This window comes from Herpailurus yagouaroundi, unplaced genomic scaffold, assembly GCF_014898765.1.
Source record: "Herpailurus yagouaroundi ecotype Mexico unplaced genomic scaffold, PumYag 249, whole genome shotgun sequence".
NCBI lineage: Eukaryota > Metazoa > Chordata > Mammalia > Carnivora > Felidae > Herpailurus > Herpailurus yagouaroundi.
Window position 1 is genome coordinate 332,997 of NW_024412466.1, and position 17,044 is coordinate 350,040.

Consider the following 17,044-nt stretch of genomic DNA (forward strand, 5'->3'; position numbering starts at 1 on the left):
GGGGGGGGCGGAGCCCGGAGGGGGGCGGGTCCTGGCGGGCAGTCCCAGCCGGACCCCTGGGCCCAGAGCGGTGGGTGACCTTGGCTGGGCTGGGCCCTTCCTCATCGTGCCAGCACCCAGTCCACCTGTTCCTCGCGCTCAGAGTGCAGTGGGAGAAGGGCCTGTCCAGGACTGGAAAGCTGTTCTCGCTCCCGTGAGTGGTACACGGGCTGTGCACCAGCCTCCTGACTCCATTCAGGGACTGCCCACCTGTGGTCCTCGGTCTTCTGCGGACTTAGTGGGGATGCCAATGCCGGAGATCCACCCAGTGCTGAGGAATTGGTTTCTCGGGAACCCCTAGCTCTTGCCAGCCCCCAGAACTCACCCTATTACTCAGACAATTGGGAGAAGTGCTACTCCGCACTTTGCCATCCAGGGCCCGCCAAGCAGGGACAGGAGTGCAAAGCTGTGAGGAAGCACAAAGCTCCCCGCACACAGCTCTCTAACGCAGAAGGAGCCACAAAAGCCACACTGTGCATTTCACCCTGTTGCCTCCCCACACTACTCCTCTTAACAGCTGCTGAACTTCCCGCATCCCAAGGCTGGAAGGGGTGCCAGTGACCCCAAGAGCACAGCTTCTTTGCCCACATGCCATGAAGAAGCTCACTCCCAGTTGAGGGCTGCACAGCACCCACCACACTCTTTCAGGCCCAGTGGAGCCAAGGGGAGAAGGGGAAACGGGGGGGCACGGGCGCAGAGATGCTACTAGCCTTCCCCTCCTCTCTCCCAGTAATGGCACTACTGCCTGCTACATCACTCACCTCTCAGGGACAGGGCTCCAAGGACACCTGGGGCTCTGCATAGACCGGGGGCAGGTTTCAACCTGGGTGCCCTTCTCAGCTTCTGGGTCCCGTGGTGGTCTGCACTGACTGACTGACACCTCTCCATTCTGTTGAGCCGAGCAAATAAACTGGATTTCAGCTTTCAGAAGTCAAGTGTCTCCTTCCTCGGCTCTCATCAAATCACCTTTCCAAAGGAAACGAAGCCTTCTCATGCACATCACCTCTACAGCAACAGGATCACTCAGTCCTGAACTACAGAACACAACAGGATACAACAACACATGCGATCTAAAAATAACATTAAAGGGAAAAAAACACTCCCTGGCACTTGGCTGGCTCGGTCAGAGAAGCGTGCAACCTCTTGATCTCAGGGTCGTGAGTTCGAGTCTCACATTGGTTGTAGAGATTATGTAAATAAACTGAAATAAATAAAAGTCCATTCTAATGTTCAGCTTGTATCTGAGTTTGACGCAAATTATGCCAATACTGGGTAGGAAACATTTTTATAGCTGTGGGACACACCAGAACAGTCTCCAACTCAAGCATCTCAATGGTTCAGGCCATGCAGCATCCATTCTAGGCAAAGGGTCACAAAGCTGCTTCACCAGAATAAGACTGCAAATTTGTTCTAGAAAGGGCCGGACAGTAAATATTTTAGCCTAGTGGTCCTCACCAGGGGCAGTTTTGTCCCCCAGAAGACTTGTTAATGTATGAAGACACTTTTGGTTGTCACAAGTGAGGCGTGCTACCGGCATCTAGTGAGTAGAGGCCAGGGATGCTGGCCAGGGATGTTGTATTCTACAATGCTCAGAACAGCCCCGGGGGGGGGGGGGGGGCGGAAAGAATGACTTGACCCAAAAGGCCAAGAGTGCCAAGTTTGAGAGACCCTGGACACTGCAGGCCACATTCACTTTCTGTCACATGTTCATGTTTATAATCCTTTGAAAATGGAAAAGTTACTCTTAGCTGAAAGGTAGTACAAAACCAGACCTCAGGCCATAGTTGGCTGACCCCTGCTCCACAGCAAGGCCTACAAAGACTGCACACCGGCAGGAAGACAAGGTTCTGATGTCACACAAACCATTCAGCAGGTCCTCAACACAGGCCTACCTCATTATATCTTCACCCTGGCTCCCCAGGCAGGAAGCAAGGATTCCCCAAGGGAACACACCCCACCCCCCCCCCCCACACACACACATTGGCTAAAGAAACTCTAGTGCATTCCTGTCTCCCTACAGTCAGCTCTGTAACCAGCTACATCGCACAGCAGGGACCTTCTCAGCATTCATATTGTTTCACCCTCAAGAGGTCAGGCAACCATTGCGCATCTCAGCAAAACATTCTCTTATTTTATTTTTTATCTCAGCAAACGTTCTCATTTGGCACCTTAAACTGAAGACCTCAGGCCAACAAATGTGGGCCAAGACCATTTGCAAGTCTCGATGCCTATGAGCATCGAAGCTGTTCCTCTCTCTGGTCCCTTGAGGGAGGCCTAAATCTGTCTCAGGTGTGCTAACAGTGCTGGCCACAAGGTGGTGGTGGAAAAGTTGTGGACGATGCAATCCGCTGGGATAGGAAGCCAAGCAGCGCTTCATAAGCAAAGTTCTCTCAGGCGACAGATCTCCAAATAGGGTCCCAGTCGTGCTTACTCAACATACTCCTGTCTGCCTGAGCTGGAATGAAGAAGAGGCCATCCTCCCCAGTGGCTCAGGGGAGGAGACACAAGCTGGTTTACACTTTGAGCTCAAGCATCTAAGTCCTGTCCAGATGGAGGGGGCAGTGAGCTCTTAGGTTAGTGCTTCTGGGCAGAGGAAATCCATAAGACCAGCTCTGCAGCCCTTGCACAGGGAGTACTTTCCCAGGATCCATAAACATACGCAGAGCCCATCAGGACATTTTACTGTCAGAGAAATGGCCTGGGGTCCCTCTCAGGATCTCAATTCAGGGTTAGCTATTCAAAGCATGAAATAACAGGAAATACATGTTAAGGATCAAGGCTGCTGTTTTTAGCCCTGCTGAGGGAACAATTTCAGACATGGACTGGTAGAGAGAAAATTGGGCACTCGCCAGGGCAGGAGCTGGCTTTCCTTTCAGACCCAGACTTCTCCTTTGGTACGGTGGAAGTAGGAACTCAGCTTGGGGTCCAGCATGCTAGCCGTCCAGAGTTCATTCCCGCCTGAGGCTAGTTGACCCGACAGGCGCGGATCATGAGCAGCTGCAGGAGAATGAAGACCGGAGACGTGATCAAGCCGAACCAGAGCTCCCGAGTCTGCTCCACTAGCTTCTGGCACAACAACATCTCGAAGACAAACTTGAGGCTAAGAACCGTGAGGACCCAGAAGAGGCGGAGCACTGCCAACCTCTTCTCTCCGTCCTGGAAGAGGCGCACGGACACGATGGTGGTGAAGTAGGTGCTGAGCCCATCAGCGGCGAAAAAGGGCACGAACACGTTCCACCAGGAGAGGCCGGGGGCCAGGCCGTCCACACGCAGTGCCAGCAGCACGGAGAACACCAACAGGGCCAGCAGGTGCACGAAGATCTCGAAGGTGGCGAAGCCCAGCCACTGCACCAGCTCCCGGAGCGAGAAGAGCATCGCGCCGGTTGAGCGCGGGCCGGGGCCCGGCCGAGCGTCCCACCGGCAGGGCTGCGCCTCCTCTCCCCGTGGGCCTCGCCGGCGCCCGCCGCCGGCGCCGCTGCGGCGAGCACGAGGCAGCGAACGGCTCCGCCTGCCCCGGCCCTCGGTCCTGGCGTGTCGCCAATATCTTGGCCGCGGCCCGGGACCCCGCACCGGCCGCTAACGGATACCCGCCCCCCTCGGTCGCCATGCCCTGCCGGGCGCGGTCTAAGGGCGTCACTTCCGGCCACCACCGGAAGTCGGAAGTCCAAGCTGGTCCGGGCCACCTAGGCTTGCGGGATCTCTTAGCTGGTCCGGGGCTTGGGTGCCGGGGTTTCCCGGCGCGCCCGGATGCCGAGCCCGGGGCTTCTGGTGCTCTTCGGCAGCCAGACAGGCACGGCCCAGGATGTGTCGGAGAGGCTGGGTCGCGAGGCTCGGCGCCGGCGGCTTGACTGCCGGGTGCAGGCCCTGGACTCCTACTCGGTGGTGAGGGAGCCCTAGGGCTTGGGCGGTGAGACCGAGTAGGCCGGGGGCGCCAGCCCCCAGAGCCCTCGACCGCAGGGCACCGTGTGTTGTGTGAGAGCGGACCGTTCCATTATGGCGGGTTTAGGGGACAGGAAAACTTGGGGAGAGTGGCAGGGCTTAGCACACGGAGAAACGGGCAAGGTGGGAGGATGGAGCCTGAAAGGGCAAAGGCAGGCCGGCCGCTCACGGGTGCTTCGTGACTCCGTTTGCCATACCCCCCGAGTGAAGGAGAGGGGCCAGGCTGCGGAGAGCATACCTACTTGCTACAGCCCGAGGTCTTAACACATGTGTCTTTTTGTTGAGGTGAATCTGATTAGTGAGCCCCTGGTGATATTTGTTTGTGCAACTACAGGCCAAGGAGACCCCCCTGACAACATGAAGGTAAGGCTGACCTGAAGGCTTTCTTTGCTCAGAAGCTCAGATCACTGCCCTGGACCCTCACTGTTTTCATTGCCTGGGGAGTCCAAGAAGCACAATGAACAGTTGCCCTCCTATATCTGTTGCACGTTAGCCGTGGATTTGGGAGGGAACTGGGGGCTCTGGCTGTCCTCCCTAATAAACTGTTCACAGGCCACTAAATAGCCTTGTTCTCCATTTTAACCTTTAATATTTTCTCCAGGGCTATATATGAATCTGGTCTGGGTCTTGTGAGTGTTTCAAAATTGTTGGACCTTCCTCTGGGAACATTCTTCAATTCTTTGACCATCTTTTGAACACACATTCTATTCCAAACATGATCTAGTGCTGGGAATCCAGCCAGGAACCTATTTCTTTCCTCAGGGAGCTCACAATATAGCAAAAGCAACAAGTTTAACAGGCAGTTACAATACGAGGAGATACATGCTGCCAGAGAAAGTGCCAGACGTCATGAGGACATTAATAAACACTATCTAGCCCAACCTGGAGGCTCAGGGAGAGCTTCCTGGAAGAAAGGAGTGTAGGCTAAGTCCTGAGGATAAGTGGGGGCTAGCCAGGCACCAGGAAACCGGGAGCAGCCTGTGCAGAGGAGAAAGACCAGCTCAGGGAAGAGCAGAAAGCAGTTGGGGATGACAGAGCCAAGGAATGCATCAAGGGGGGGGGAGGGGAGACGAGAGGCAGGAAGCCAGACCTGATCCCAAGAAGCTGGACCGCCCCAGCAAGGTGGATGGGCTTGAGGTGGAGGGCCGTGCAACCCACTGGGTGACAGTCATATTTGTGTTCTAGCAAAACTGCTACGTGTCGACAGGGAGGACAGGACAACTCAAGAGGATGCACAGTGAAGGCAGGAGGGGGGCAGACAGCAGAGAAAAACAAGACACCTTCCAGAGATGTTAAAGTAGAATTGAGAGGACGTGGAGTCACACAGGCCTAAAAGCTGGGAACACAGATGAAGTCGAGACAGGGGTTCGGGCTCAGGGACCAGAGTGGATGGTAGTTCCCTGCACAGAGATGGAGACCAGGAGGGCCAAGGGCTGGAAGTCGTCCAGGGGGAGATACAAGGTAGCTGTGGAGCTCTAGCAAGGACCCTGGGCGAGGCATGAGAAAGCCCCTCCCTTTCCCCTGGGACAGGTGGCCCTGAACACGGAGGGCATGGGAGGTGGAGAAAAGCCTGTGAGGGGCAGGAAAGTGGCTCCCAACAGCAAAAAGAGGGAGTGCCCCAAATCCAAGGTCAAGGCAGGAAGGTGATTGTTCTGAGAGAAAAGTCTCCAGCACTCAAAGCTGCACAGACGTGAACTGAGATAAAACCTGAGCAGAACTGGTAGGGTTTATCAGCAAAGGGACTGCTGGTGACTTTGGGGAAAGCGGTATCGGCGACTTACTGGGAGAGAAGCGAGGTCACAGGGCAGCAGCAGGTAAGTGGAGAGAATCTTAAGGACGTCTGTACATTAAACAATCACGAGAAAGATTCTGGCTGTGAGTGGGGCTAAGGGGTTGGAAAGAAGGTGTTAAGGTGAGAGAGACCTGTTAAAGGCTGGTGGGGGGAAGAAAGAGGCTCATGACCGAAGAGCAGGGTCAGAGCAGGGGACGATGGGAGACATGGGGCCAAGACCCCGGCACAGTCAGGAGAGGTCTGAGACCAGAAGAGGGACAGGAGAGAAGGCAAGTGTGAGGGGATCAAAGGCAGGAGGTGAATTGTGGACGCCTGTGACACAGGACAGGGGAGGGGAGGGGAGGGGAAACTAAGACCTCTACGAGGTCAGCTGGGCTGGGGTGCAGACTGGACATCAGAAGCCAACAGCATGAAGGTGGTGATGGTCACCCTGGATGAGGGTGCACAACGAAGACTGCAGGCACGGACACCTCCACGGAGGTGGTCAGGAGGGGCCCTCCCCGGCCCCAGTGCGACCTGCAGGCTCCTTGGAGAGGCTGCAGACTGAGGTCCCAGGAACACGGAGGAGGGGGCGCGGCACCTGCTGAAGACCAGGCTTAGTGACCAGCTCTGTACTAAACAGGAAGACACTGGCTGCCTTGCCTCAGTCCTCAGAACACTGTGGCCAGGCACGTGCTCCCGGCTAGTGGACCAGAGGAGCCCTCTGTGGGGAAACTAACCACAGTGCAAGTCCCGCAGGATCCCGGCCACGAAACGCACCTTGGGTGACAGGCCCAAACTCACAGTTTTCTGTCCGCGTCTTAAGTACAAATAGGCCACGAAGAACCACCATACCCTCAGGTACCCTGGAGGAGTAGAGGCGGAGCGGGCCGTCCAGAGCTCGGCACCCACAGCACAGGAAGGGACACACAAAACGGCAAAAGCTGGAAGCGCTGGGAATGCTCTTTAAGACGATAGCAGGAAAACTTGAAAAGATCAGAGAGCAGAGTTGAGAAATTCTCCTGGAAAGTGTAACCAAAAATGAACGAGGAACCAAGAAAGGAAATAGCAAAAATCTAAGATCGTGTTAGTAACCTCGGAATGAGAAACAGTGGGGAGAAACTGACCAGAGAGAGCAACTAAGAAAACATCCCAGAACTGGAAAAGGGTCCACCGGGTACTTGGGAAGGGCCCATCTTGAGTGGAATGGCTCCCGCCAAGGCGCATCGTGGTGGGTTACGGCTCTCGGGGATCGAGAGTGCCCAGGTAGCCGGTGGGGGACAGAGGGGGACACACGGTGCCGGTTTCTCAGCAGCGGTGGCCCAGCTGAACCAGCTTGGAGCAAGGACTCGGGCTCTTTGGAAAAACCATTTCCACCAGAAGTGCACCCTGCCAACCTGCCAGTCACTGTGAAGGGAGGGCCCAAGCATTTGCAGATGCGGAGTTGTGAGAAGTGTACCTTCACTGGGAAGGATATTTTTGGCAAGCTTCGGGAAACAGGCCTTTGAGGAGGAGCGTGCAGGAGAGGTCTCCAGAGGCAGAGAGTGTAGTCCCCAGTACTGGCTGACGCAGCTCAGCCCTTGGGGTGTGGTCCAGGACCAGTGAGCAGAGCTGTGCCCCAACAGGGCCCCTCCATGCCAGTTATGAAGTACAAGGGACGTGGAATGCAGCTAAAGCCTGGACCACATGTGAAAGTTGGTGTCCAGGGCTCAGGTCACCACGGGCTGAAGGTGATGGGGAGCTGTATTTGAGAAGTGCTTCTGGAGGCCTGTGGGGAGGCTGGGGCAGAGTGTGGGCCAGACAGGCTCCAATGAGGGTCCCCGGAGGAAAGAAGAGGCACCTGGGCTGTGACCTTGGGGGTCCGGCTGTAAGGCCCCTGGGTTGGCCAGATGCATGGACGTAAGGGTGTCCTGGGGAAGGACACAGGTCTGGGTCCTTGGCCGTGAGGGTGGCAGTGAGCACAGAGCAGCCTGGTGGGGGCCCAGGGCTAGAAGAAGGCGCCAAAAGAGAAACTTGGTTGATGGGATGAGACGAGGACCACAGAGGGGTCCTCTGGTGCCCCGAGGTTCAGAGCTGGGAACAGAGGGGTCTTCGGGACATGGGGCTCGGTGTGAAGGGAGGAAGTGGTCCCAGGGGCAGCCTGAGCAGGAGCAGGTGCCACTGCTGCCCTGGGGAGGCAGTGGGGCGGGTGCCAGTAGCCCTCGCAGGGCCCCCTGCCCGGGAAGGGGTGGGGCTCCACACTCCGGTGGTGTCTCTGGGGCAGCTCTATGGTTTACGAGTTTCGGCCTTTTTCCAAATCTTTTGCCATTGTGATAGAATAAAAAATGGTGTGGTTTCAGTAACAGAGATCTGAAGGAACAGGGAGGGTCTAGGTTGTGGCTCCTCCCTACTCCACCCTAGGGCCCTGGTGGCCCAAAGCAGGGCCTCTAACTTGGCTTCTCCTGGCTATAGAACTTCTGGAGGTTCATATTCCGGAAGAATCTGCCACCGACTTCCCTCTGTCAGATGGACTTTGCTGTTCTGGGCCTCGGGGATTCCTCCTACGCCAAGTGAGTAGGGGCAGGAAGGCTGTTGGCCTGCAGGGACTGCCCTTGGGGTTGAGCACAAAGTCCTGGCGGACGGACAGGTGACTCAGCCCCCAGGGCTCCTTCTAGACTTTGGGCCATGGCCAGGCGGTGGGGACCATCGGGGAGCATCTGGGCTTGAAGGGTGAGCAGAGCACAGACAGGAGGCTGGCAGGACAGGAAAGTGGGCACCAAAACTCCGGGGTGGGCCCAAGGTGTCTCGTAGGACAGGAAGTGACGTCTGGAACTGGACATCAGGGGCCTCAGGCAGCACCATAGGCTGACACGTGACTTAGGGCAGCAGAGGCCTACCTGGCCCTTCCCACTTTTCCATGAGATATTTGGGCTCACAAAGACAGCACAGTGGGATGAGGCAAGGGGCCCGGAAGACCCCCCCCCCCCCCAGCCCCAGGAGCCACCTCCAAGGCCACTGCTTCCCTGGGTGTGGTGGCATGACCGCCTCAGCCTTGTTCTTGCCAGTTTTCAGGACCTATCTGTATCCTAAGCCGAGAATGATGTTGCTTTGCGTGCTTTCTTAAAGAAGCACCGAGGAATTTGTGTGTGAGGGTTCGCATGTCATTAGGTCACTGGAACAGTCCAGCACAGGGCGGGCGGGGTGGGGGTGGGGGGTCGTTGGTCGTACCAACGCTTCCAAAGCCAGACACAAGGGCAGGACCGTGCTCGCTGAGGTGAACAGGGCAGCGCGACACTCCTGTGCCCGGGGTTTCGTTCTGTGCACAACATAGATGTTGGTTCACGGCAGCACAAACACAGGCATCTTGCCAACAGCGCTCTCTGGGAGAGGTGTCATTCGAGGCCCGGGGTCTTCTGCCTCTTCGGGGCTGCTTGCCCTCTGCCCTCCGCCCAGGGCCTGCCCAAGCAAGCCTGGCTCTCTCTCTGTAGGTTCAATTTCGTGGCCAAGAAGCTGCACCGACGGCTGCTGCAGCTTGGGGGCAGCGCCCTCCTGCCTGCGTGCCTGGGAGATGACCAGCATGAGCTGGGGTGAGTGGGGTGGGGGCAGCTCTCCTGCAGGCCCGGCCAGGGGCAGGGGCCCCTCAGAACAGCGCGCACATGCTCTCTCTCCAGGCCCGACGCTGCTATTGACCCCTGGCTGCACGATCTGTGGGAGAAGGTGCTGGGGCTCTACCCGGTGCCCCCTGACCTTGGCGTGATCCCCCCCGGAGTCCCGTGAGTGTGGGCCTCGGTGGGGCTCCCGCAGGTGCAGTTAGAGCGGCCTGGCCGCGGGGCCACTTGTGAGGCCCTGCTGACAGCCTGACGGGTGTGTGTCCTCCCTACAGTTTGCCCTCCAAGTTCACCCTCCGCTTCCTTCCGGAGGCCCCCAAGATGTGCTCTGAGGAGCAGCATGTGGCCGGTGCAGATCCCCCAGGTCCCCCTTCAGAGCAGCAGCCCTTCCTGGCACCCATGGTCACCAACCAGAGGGTCACCAGCCCCTCTCACTTCCAGGACGTACGGCTGATCGAGTTTGACATCACAGGCTCTGGGCTCAGGTGAGGGGCCTGAGACCCCAGGTGGGTGGTGGCCGAGGGATGGGGGGGGGGGGGGTGCCGGCCGGGCTGCAGGGAAACACACCCATCCGAGGACCGCCGCCCCCAGCCCTCCCCTGAGCCCCCAGTGCCCTGCCCGCACCCTCCCTCACTTTTTCCCGTTGGCTTTCCCATGCAGCTTTGCAGCTGGCGACGTGGTGCTGATCCGGCCCCAGAACCAGGCCAGCCACGTCCAGCAGTTCTGCCGGGTGCTGGGCCTGGACCCCGACCAGTACTTCACGCTGCTGCCCCGGGAGCCAGGTGAGCCCGGGGACCCCCGGCTGCGGCCACCCTTTCTCTCCGCCCTCCCGGGGTCTGCGGCCTGCCCAGCCGTGTCCCGACCCCTCACAGGCTCCCCGCTTCCTGCTGCAGGTGTCCCCTGCCCCACGCAGCTGCCCCAGCCCTGCTCCGTGAGGCACCTCGTGTCCCACTACCTGGACGTCGCCAGCGTGCCCCGCCGTTCCTTCTTCGAGCTCCTGGCCTGTCTCTCTCCCCACGAGCTGGAACGGGAGAAGCTGCTGCAATTCAGTGCCCCCCAAGGTCAGGAGGAGCTGTATTCGTACTGCAACCGGCCTCGCAGGACCGTCCTGGAGGTGTGGGCAGGCGCGGGCAGACGGGCAGGCCCAGGGCTCTGAGCCACAGCCACTTGTGGCGGTGCTGGCCGGAGCCTAGCCGGGGCTGTCTCTGCCCAGGTGTTGTGTGACTTCCCACACACGGCTGGAGCTGTTCCCGCAGACTACCTGCTGGACCTCATCCCCCCGATCCGCCCGCGGGCCTTCTCCATTGCCTCCTCTCTGCTGGTGAGGGCCTGTCGGGCAGAGCCCAGGACCGGCCTCAGGGATGCCGGGATCGCGAGGGGCGGGGGGCCGACCCTCAACATCTGCCCCACGTCTGGGACCGCCCGGGTGAAGTGGGCGGAGTCTGAGGCCGGTTGGCAGGCAGGCAGGCGGCCCCGCGGAGCACAGCACCCGCCATCCCATCCCCAGGCTCACCCCTCGAGGCTACAGATTCTCGTCGCCGTGGTGCATTACCAGACGCGCCTCAAAGAGCCCCGCCGGGGCCTCTGCTCCTCCTGGCTGGCGTCTCTGGATCCTGGGCAAGGTGACCCCTGCTTTCTGGAGTGGGGCGGGTAGAGCACCGGGGCCCTGGTCCTCGGAGCCTCCTCACGCCTCCTCCCTCCTGCCGTAGGACCTGTCCAGGTGCCTCTGTGGGTGCGGCCCGGGAGCCTGACCTTCCCGGAGACACCGGACACACCTGTGATCATGGTGGGTCCCGGCACCGGTGTGGCCCCTTTCCGAGCAGCTGTCCAGGAGCGGGTGGCCCGGGGTCAGACCGGTGAGCACGCAGGGCCTCTGGCAGGGTGGCAGCTGGGGCTGCCCGGGCCGAGCCTCACAGGCCTGGGTCCAGGCTTGAGGCCACCTGTGATCCCCCAGGAAACTTCCTGTTCTTCGGCTGCCGCTGGCGCGACCGAGACTTCTATTGGGAATCTGAGTGGTTGGAGCTGGAGAGGAAGGGCTGCCTGACCCTCTTCACAGCCTTCTCCCGGGAACAGGTGGGTGTGCTGGGCAGGGCGGTGCCGGCAGGGAGGGGGCCAGGCCAAGGATGCACCCGTCCCCATGCCCCGCCCCTGCCCCCTCCGCTCCCCCTCCCCCTCCCCGTAGGAGCGGAAAGTGTACGTGCAGCACAGGCTCCGGGAGCTCGGGCCGTTGGTGTGGGAGCTGCTGGACCGCCGAGGCGCCTACTTCTACCTGGCGGGGTGAGCCTGGGCCCCCCGGGGGGTAGGGGGGGGAGCCCGCCCTCCGGAGGTCCCAGCCCTACTGAGCCCTCCTGGCCCGTCCCTCCAGCAATGCCAAGGGCATGCCGGCAGATGTGTCAGAAGCCCTGACGTCCGTCTTCCAGGAGGAGGGTGGGCTCTCCGGCCCTGATGCAGCCAACTACCTTGCCAGGCTCCAGCGGATGATGCGTTTCCAGAGTGAGACGTGGGCCTAAGAAGCCATCCTGCCAGCCTTGGCCGCTCTAAACGCTGCCCTCTGGGGGGCTACTGTCACCTTCCACCCTGTCCCCTGCACAGCCTCACTTCAGTCAACCTGGGGTCCTATACCCAGCCCTGACATCGCTGCTCACTCACCACCCCACCCCTGCCCCCATCCAGGGTTGCAGGCTACTGCCGGCCTTTCCCCACTGGCCCCAGCTTGGGTCCTGGTCAGGACGGTCCCTGGGCTGCCCCACCCTGCATAAGGACGGGGCCCCAGGAAGGAACGGGCAGCCTGATGGGCATCGGGGGCTCCCCAGACACCAGCTTCCAGACAGCATGCGAGCCCGGAGAGCCCTCTGAGGTTGTCCCAGGGGACAGCAGTTTCCCAGTCCCCTTCTGCCACATCTCTGTGCCCACCCACAAAGTACACGGTGCTGTCGCAGGGCCTCGCAGGGCCGGGGCTAGGGCTGGAAGGCAGGACCAGGGGAGACCCCCAGCTAGCACACTCTTTCCTCACCCTGTTCCCGGAACACCTCCGTAATAAACTGTGGGCTCTTGTTGGCTGTTTCTGACCTGCTCTTCCGCGTGCCTGTCTGGGTGCCTCAGGGCGTGTGTGGGCCCACAGTGTCCAGACGGGGACAGCAGTCGTGGCGAGCACAAATGCACCACAGCTCAGCCGTCTTTGCTGCGGTAGTTTCTCCGGGTCTGAGTCTCTGCGATGTGTCCTACTTGCCCACGCTGTATGGGCTCTGCCCGGACTCCAACAAGCAGGGGGCAGCCTAAGCGGGCCCTGGAAGGAAGGGTGAGGGGAGGCCCTGGCCAAGTGGGGATTGACCATTCCTTGCCAGTCCCAGGAGTAGCGGTCCCTCGGGTGGGAACGGGGCGGGGGGGTGGGGCAGCCACTGTCCCCGCCCCTGGGAAGGGCCTCCGGTGCTCCGAGGGGAATTCCTGTAGGAGGAGTCCAGCCCTCCCGCCTACCCACAAGGCTGCTGCCTGGAGTCCGCCCGTCTGTCCGCCAGTTGCCGACGCGGGTGGGCCGAGGCGGCCACGTCCGGGCTGGGGCAGATCCCGTGAAGACGGCTTTCGTGGGCCCAGGAGCTGCCCGGAGCCAGCACAAGTGCTGGGGCCCAGGTGAAGTTGACTTTCCCGGGTGGGGCGAGGCTGCGGCAGTTTCGAGGTCTGCGCCAGGCCCTGCCCTCACCCAGAGGGCCGCGCTGACCTTCACGGCCCCAACCACCCTCGTCACCACCCTGGGGACCCCACCCACCCATCCTGACCCCTGCCCTGGGGCCCCCACTCATGGCCCCCGTGACCTCAGCGCTGGGCTCCCCCGTCCACCTCCCACAGGCCCTGAACGCCTGCCCCCCCACCCCCCGCACCCAGGGCTGGCAGATGAAGAGGTGGACGGCAGGGTTCTTGGGAATACCCAGGGTGCAGGGGCTGGAGACAGCGAACCCCTCCTGGGGGCCACAGCCACAGCCTGCCCCTGGGCTGGGAGAGCGAGGGAGGGTGAGGAGGGGGAGCCAGCGGGGGAACCGGGGCAGGAGGAATGCCCCATCTGCACAGAGCCCTACGGGCCCAGTGAGCACCGCCTGGCGCTGCTGAACTGTGGCCACGGCCTGTGTGTGGACTGCCTGCACCAGCTGCTGGTCGCGGCCCCCAGCGCCGACCTGGGCCGGGTCTGCTGCCCGCTCTGTCGCCAGAGGACACCCATGCTTGAGTGGGAGATCTGCCAGCTGCAGAAGGAGCTGCTGCAGGCGGACGGGCCCCAGGGCCCACGGCCCCCCACGCCCCCTGCACCTGCCCGCCGCGGCCCTGGGCCCTGGGCGTCCCTGGAGCACCGGTACCAGCTCCGCTTCCTGGCAGGACCCGTGGGCGGCCGGGGCTGCCTGCCTTTCCTACCCTGCCCGCCCTGCCTGGGTGCCCGGCTCTGGGCCTTGCGGGAACGGGGACCCTGCTCCCGCCGCCTAGTGCTGCTGGGCCTGCTGGCCCTTGAGCTGCTGGGGCTGCTGCTCATTTTCACGCCGCTCATGCTGCTGGGGCTCCTCTTTATGCTGCTGGACCGCGCTGGCCACTAAGCAGGGCCCGGCACACCTGCCGCCCGTGCCACCAGGGCCGCCGAGGGGCCAGGAGGCCCGGGCTTGCCCTGAGGCCTGATGGCCAAGCTGAAAAACCCAAGACTGAGTGGGGCACTGGCCTTCAATCAAGAACCAGGTCTGGGGCCAGGGCTACCCAGGAACCTGTGTTCAGCCTCTGACCGTGCCAGAGACTTCAAACTACCCTGCTGCCCAGACGCTACTGATGCCCAAGGGCGGTGCTGGAGGAGGTCTGCAACCAGGGCCCCCCCAAGCACCCCCTCGATGGAAGGGTCCCAAACTGACACAGCCGTCTTCACCCCGTCTCCCTGCCCCGCCCGGCCTGTCTGCAAGAGGGACACAGCGGACACGAAAGCGAACAGAGACGTCTGGTAGTGAGGTGACTCCTTGAAGAGAGTGGGGCCCTGGGTGCAGGTCCCCCCACCTGGTCATGTTCCAGATGAGGGCCAGTGTGTATTCCCTGAAGGACAGGGCACCAGAGGGGAGGGGCCCTTGCCGCGCAAGCTCAGGCCACAAATAGCTCCCTCGCTGGCTGGGTCAGGACCCGAGGGGGCGGCCCGAGCGGCCAGGTGCCCGAACTGCAAGGAACAAGGGCCCCGCCAGGCCTTGGAGCTGGGGAGCACTGAGCTGAGGCCCAGTGCCCTGCAACCTCATGTCATTGAGCCCTTTATCTAAAGGACAAACACAGAACGACCTGGCGGGCTTGTGCCCAGCGCAAGGAATGGCTCTCAATAGACAGCAGCTCTCCTGAAACCACTGTTACTGTGTTCTTGCTGTCTCTACCCCTTCTTCGGCATCCGGGGACTCTCCCCAACCCTTCCCTCCTCCCCCCTCCACTGCAAAGGCTCTTCCCCAAATCCAGGTAGTGGAGTATGAGATAGAAGGCCCCCGAGTCCTCCTACCCCACCAGGACCTCAGCCAGTCTTGGTCTCAGTCCTGGCTCAGATTGGCCCAAAGGCCCTTCCCATTCAAGTTCAGAGGGTCTGGTGGGCACCAGGAGCCCGATGGACTGAGGTGTCCCCCGTACAGCTGCCCCCACATCCAGGGGCCGGTGCAGAGGACGTGTCTGCCCTTTGCCCATTCTGCACCTCTGCCCACACCAGCACACACAGAAGGCTGGCTCTGCACAGACGTGCGGGGCATTCACGTGCACACACGCACATGCGCATCCAGGCCCAGCCCTCCTGAGCGGCATGCCTGGCCCAGCCTGGTCCCTCCCTGGCAAGCAGAGCAGGCTGGCCCCAGGAGGCACTGGGCCTCCCTCTGGTGGCTCCAGGCTAGACCCTGTCTGGGCCACAGCCCTGGGCACAGGCCGCAAGAGCAGGCTTCAGTCCAGGGAACAAGGTGCAAACTTTGGCAAAGAGTTTTAATGGCAGAGTTGGTTGCAGCGGCAGTGCCACACGGGGAGGGGCCGGAAGCGGTGGTGGGTGAGGGGTCAACAGGCGACAGGGCAGGGCCGGATCCCTGAAGAAGCGGCGAGCAAGGACTGGCGGGCAGCGTCGAGCGGGCGGGTGCTACATGATGGAGCAGGCGGACAGCGGGTTCCGCACGTGGCAGGTGCACGCGGCCCCGCAGTACTGCCGGAAGGTCTGGTAGCAGCTGCCCTCCGGCTCGCCCCCCCACTGGCCCCCGGATGGGGCGGTCAGTGCCTCGGGTGGCAGGCGGCTCAAAATGGACGTGTTGACGGCTAGTGCGGCCAGGCCGTAGTCCGTGAAGAGCACAGTCTCCCGGCGGCAGGTGGGACAGGAGATGAACTTGTACTTGGGGCAGGACTCATAGAGAATCTGCAGGCACTGCTCACACACGGAGTGCAGGCAGGACAGCACGCGGGGCCGCCGCTGGGTGACGTTGTACGTGTGCCCGCAGGTGGGGCACTCCAGGGGCTCACCTGAAGCCGGTGCCGCCGTGGCGGGGGGCCCCGAGGCGGCAGGGCCGGGCCGCACCACATACTGATTCACAATGACCTCGTCCGCTGGCGCCACGCGGGGGAAGCCCAGCTCCACACTGCCCTTTCGGGGCCGTCGTGGCAACGGAGGGGTGCGGGGCGCCCCATCCAAGGTGGGCATGTCCCCCCCACACGCCTGGTTGACGATGATCTCTGTGTCTGAGGGCCAGGCGCGTTTGGGTGCCAGAGCAGGGGTGGGCCTCGGTGCAGCTGGGAAGCAAGCGGCAGCCGCCTGCAGCTCGGGGAACTTCTCAGGGTGAACAATCTTCATGGCCTCCATCTTGAGGATGACATGGGGGCCCTTCAGGCAGGACATGAGGAGGCCTGGCCAGCCACTGCCCACCTCGGGCCCAGGGTCAGCCGGCATCCGGCTGTCTCCAATCAGATTGGGTGTTCGGGTGGGTGGGGGCGTTGGGTGAGGCCGGGGAGGCGGAGAGGGAGCAGCATCCTGGTCCTGCCAGGCCTGGTGGGGACCCCGGCCGCCCCGAGGACTCCTGGGGGCGGCCGGCGAGAGCTGGGGGGGCAGGGCCCCCCCCAGTGGCCACAGTGGCTTCTCCGGTCCAGTCCTAGGAGGAGGAGGAGGAAGAGGTGGGGGAGGAGGAGGGAGGCGGGGGCAGGGGAGTACAGGAGGCTGCCCTGGGCTGCAGGTCTGGCCCAGGGGCTCACCCAGGGTCTCTGGCTGCTGAGGCTGGAGAGGGGGCGTGGGGGGGGCTCCCCCTGCAGCCGAGGTCAGCAGTCCCTGAGCAGGGACATCCGGGCAGGCAGGGGCTAGGTGGGCCCCATGGCTCCAGGACAAGGCTCCCAGGGAAGGCAGCTAGCCTGAGCCCAGGCTGCGGGAGGCCCCAGGCCGCGGGCTCGGCGGCGGCGGCGGCGGCGGCGGCTGCGGCGGCGGGAGCAGAAGAGAGGCCTGGACCAGGCCCGAGCTGCAGGTGAGAGACAGCGGTAGGGCAGCGCCCAGGGCCCACCCTCACCCCGCACAAAAGACAGGGCTCCCGACCTCTGACCCTCACCCTCGCAGGACTTGGGACCCAGCCCCCTCCCCAGCCCCCGCCCCCAAGGCCCAACCCCTGCCCGGGTGGGAAGGGGAGGCGAGTCGCGACCCCGCGGCCGTCCCGCCCCGCCCCGCCCGAGCTCACCTGCCCCAGCCTGGCGTCCCCGGGCCGCGCGCGCC

At 62.0% G+C, this 17,044-nt stretch overlaps 4 protein-coding genes across 8 annotated transcripts; 2 read left to right on the forward strand and 2 right to left on the reverse strand.

Annotated features, from left to right (window-relative positions):
- Positions 1 to 2,150: 2,150 nt before the first annotated feature.
- Positions 2,151 to 3,633, reverse strand: TMEM203 (transmembrane protein 203). Its single transcript, XM_040460211.1, has one exon. The coding sequence runs from the start codon at positions 3,412 to 3,414 to the stop codon at positions 3,004 to 3,006; it is 411 nt and encodes a 136-aa protein (XP_040316145.1). The 5' UTR covers positions 3,415 to 3,633; the 3' UTR covers positions 2,151 to 3,003.
- Positions 3,634 to 3,679: 46 nt separating this feature from the next.
- NDOR1 (NADPH dependent diflavin oxidoreductase 1) lies at positions 3,680 to 12,404 on the forward strand. Of its 5 annotated transcripts, none has more exons than XM_040460201.1 (14): positions 3,681 to 3,921; positions 4,264 to 4,341; positions 8,201 to 8,298; positions 9,217 to 9,315; positions 9,400 to 9,501; positions 9,612 to 9,821; positions 9,997 to 10,118; positions 10,230 to 10,450; positions 10,550 to 10,657; positions 10,844 to 10,958; positions 11,046 to 11,192; positions 11,291 to 11,409; positions 11,519 to 11,613; positions 11,702 to 12,395. In XM_040460201.1, the coding sequence occupies exons 1-14, from the start codon at positions 3,787 to 3,789 to the stop codon at positions 11,844 to 11,846; spliced, it is 1,794 nt and encodes a 597-aa protein (XP_040316135.1). In that variant the 5' UTR covers positions 3,681 to 3,786; the 3' UTR covers positions 11,847 to 12,395. The 5 variants fall into 5 exon arrangements, with proteins under 5 accessions (XP_040316139.1, XP_040316135.1, XP_040316137.1 ...); XM_040460203.1 differs by having other exon boundaries at positions 3,804 to 3,921; positions 4,313 to 4,341; positions 11,702 to 12,404; XM_040460202.1 differs by having other exon boundaries at positions 3,813 to 3,921; positions 4,278 to 4,341; positions 11,702 to 12,404.
- A 114-nt stretch (positions 12,405 to 12,518) lies between these two features.
- LOC121020242 (ring finger protein-like) lies at positions 12,519 to 14,685 on the forward strand. Its single transcript, XM_040460206.1, has 2 exons — positions 12,519 to 12,634; positions 12,852 to 14,685. Exons 1-2 carry the CDS (start codon positions 12,551 to 12,553, stop codon positions 13,908 to 13,910), a joined length of 1,143 nt encoding a protein of 380 aa, XP_040316140.1. The 5' UTR covers positions 12,519 to 12,550; the 3' UTR covers positions 13,911 to 14,685.
- A 591-nt stretch (positions 14,686 to 15,276) lies between these two features.
- RNF208 (ring finger protein 208) lies at positions 15,277 to 16,647 on the reverse strand. The gene has a single exon (XM_040460207.1). It carries the CDS (start codon positions 16,238 to 16,240, stop codon positions 15,443 to 15,445), a length of 798 nt encoding a protein of 265 aa, XP_040316141.1. The 5' UTR covers positions 16,241 to 16,647; the 3' UTR covers positions 15,277 to 15,442.
- Between the last annotated feature and the right edge of the window lie 397 nt (positions 16,648 to 17,044).

Bases quoted from the DNA above. Each gene is read 5' to 3' on its own strand.
- LOC121020242 (XM_040460206.1), top strand. From the start codon at position 12,551: ATGTGTCCTACTTGCCCACGCTGTATGGGCTCTGCCCGGACTCCAACA. The intron at 12,635-12,851 runs GTGAGGGGAGGC...TCTGTCCGCCAG, and splicing joins AGCGGGCCCTGGAAGGAAGG to TTGCCGACGCGGGTGGGCCG.
- NDOR1 (XM_040460201.1), top strand. From the start codon at position 3,787: ATGCCGAGCCCGGGGCTTCTGGTGCTCTTCGGCAGCCAGACAGGCACG. The intron at 3,922-4,263 runs GTGAGGGAGCCC...CTTTTTGTTGAG, and splicing joins CCCTGGACTCCTACTCGGTG to GTGAATCTGATTAGTGAGCC. The intron at 4,342-8,200 runs GTAAGGCTGACC...TCCTGGCTATAG, and splicing joins ACCCCCCTGACAACATGAAG to AACTTCTGGAGGTTCATATT.
- RNF208 (XM_040460207.1), bottom strand. From the start codon at position 16,240: ATGCCGGCTGACCCTGGGCCCGAGGTGGGCAGTGGCTGGCCAGGCCTC.
- TMEM203 (XM_040460211.1), bottom strand. From the start codon at position 3,414: ATGCTCTTCTCGCTCCGGGAGCTGGTGCAGTGGCTGGGCTTCGCCACC.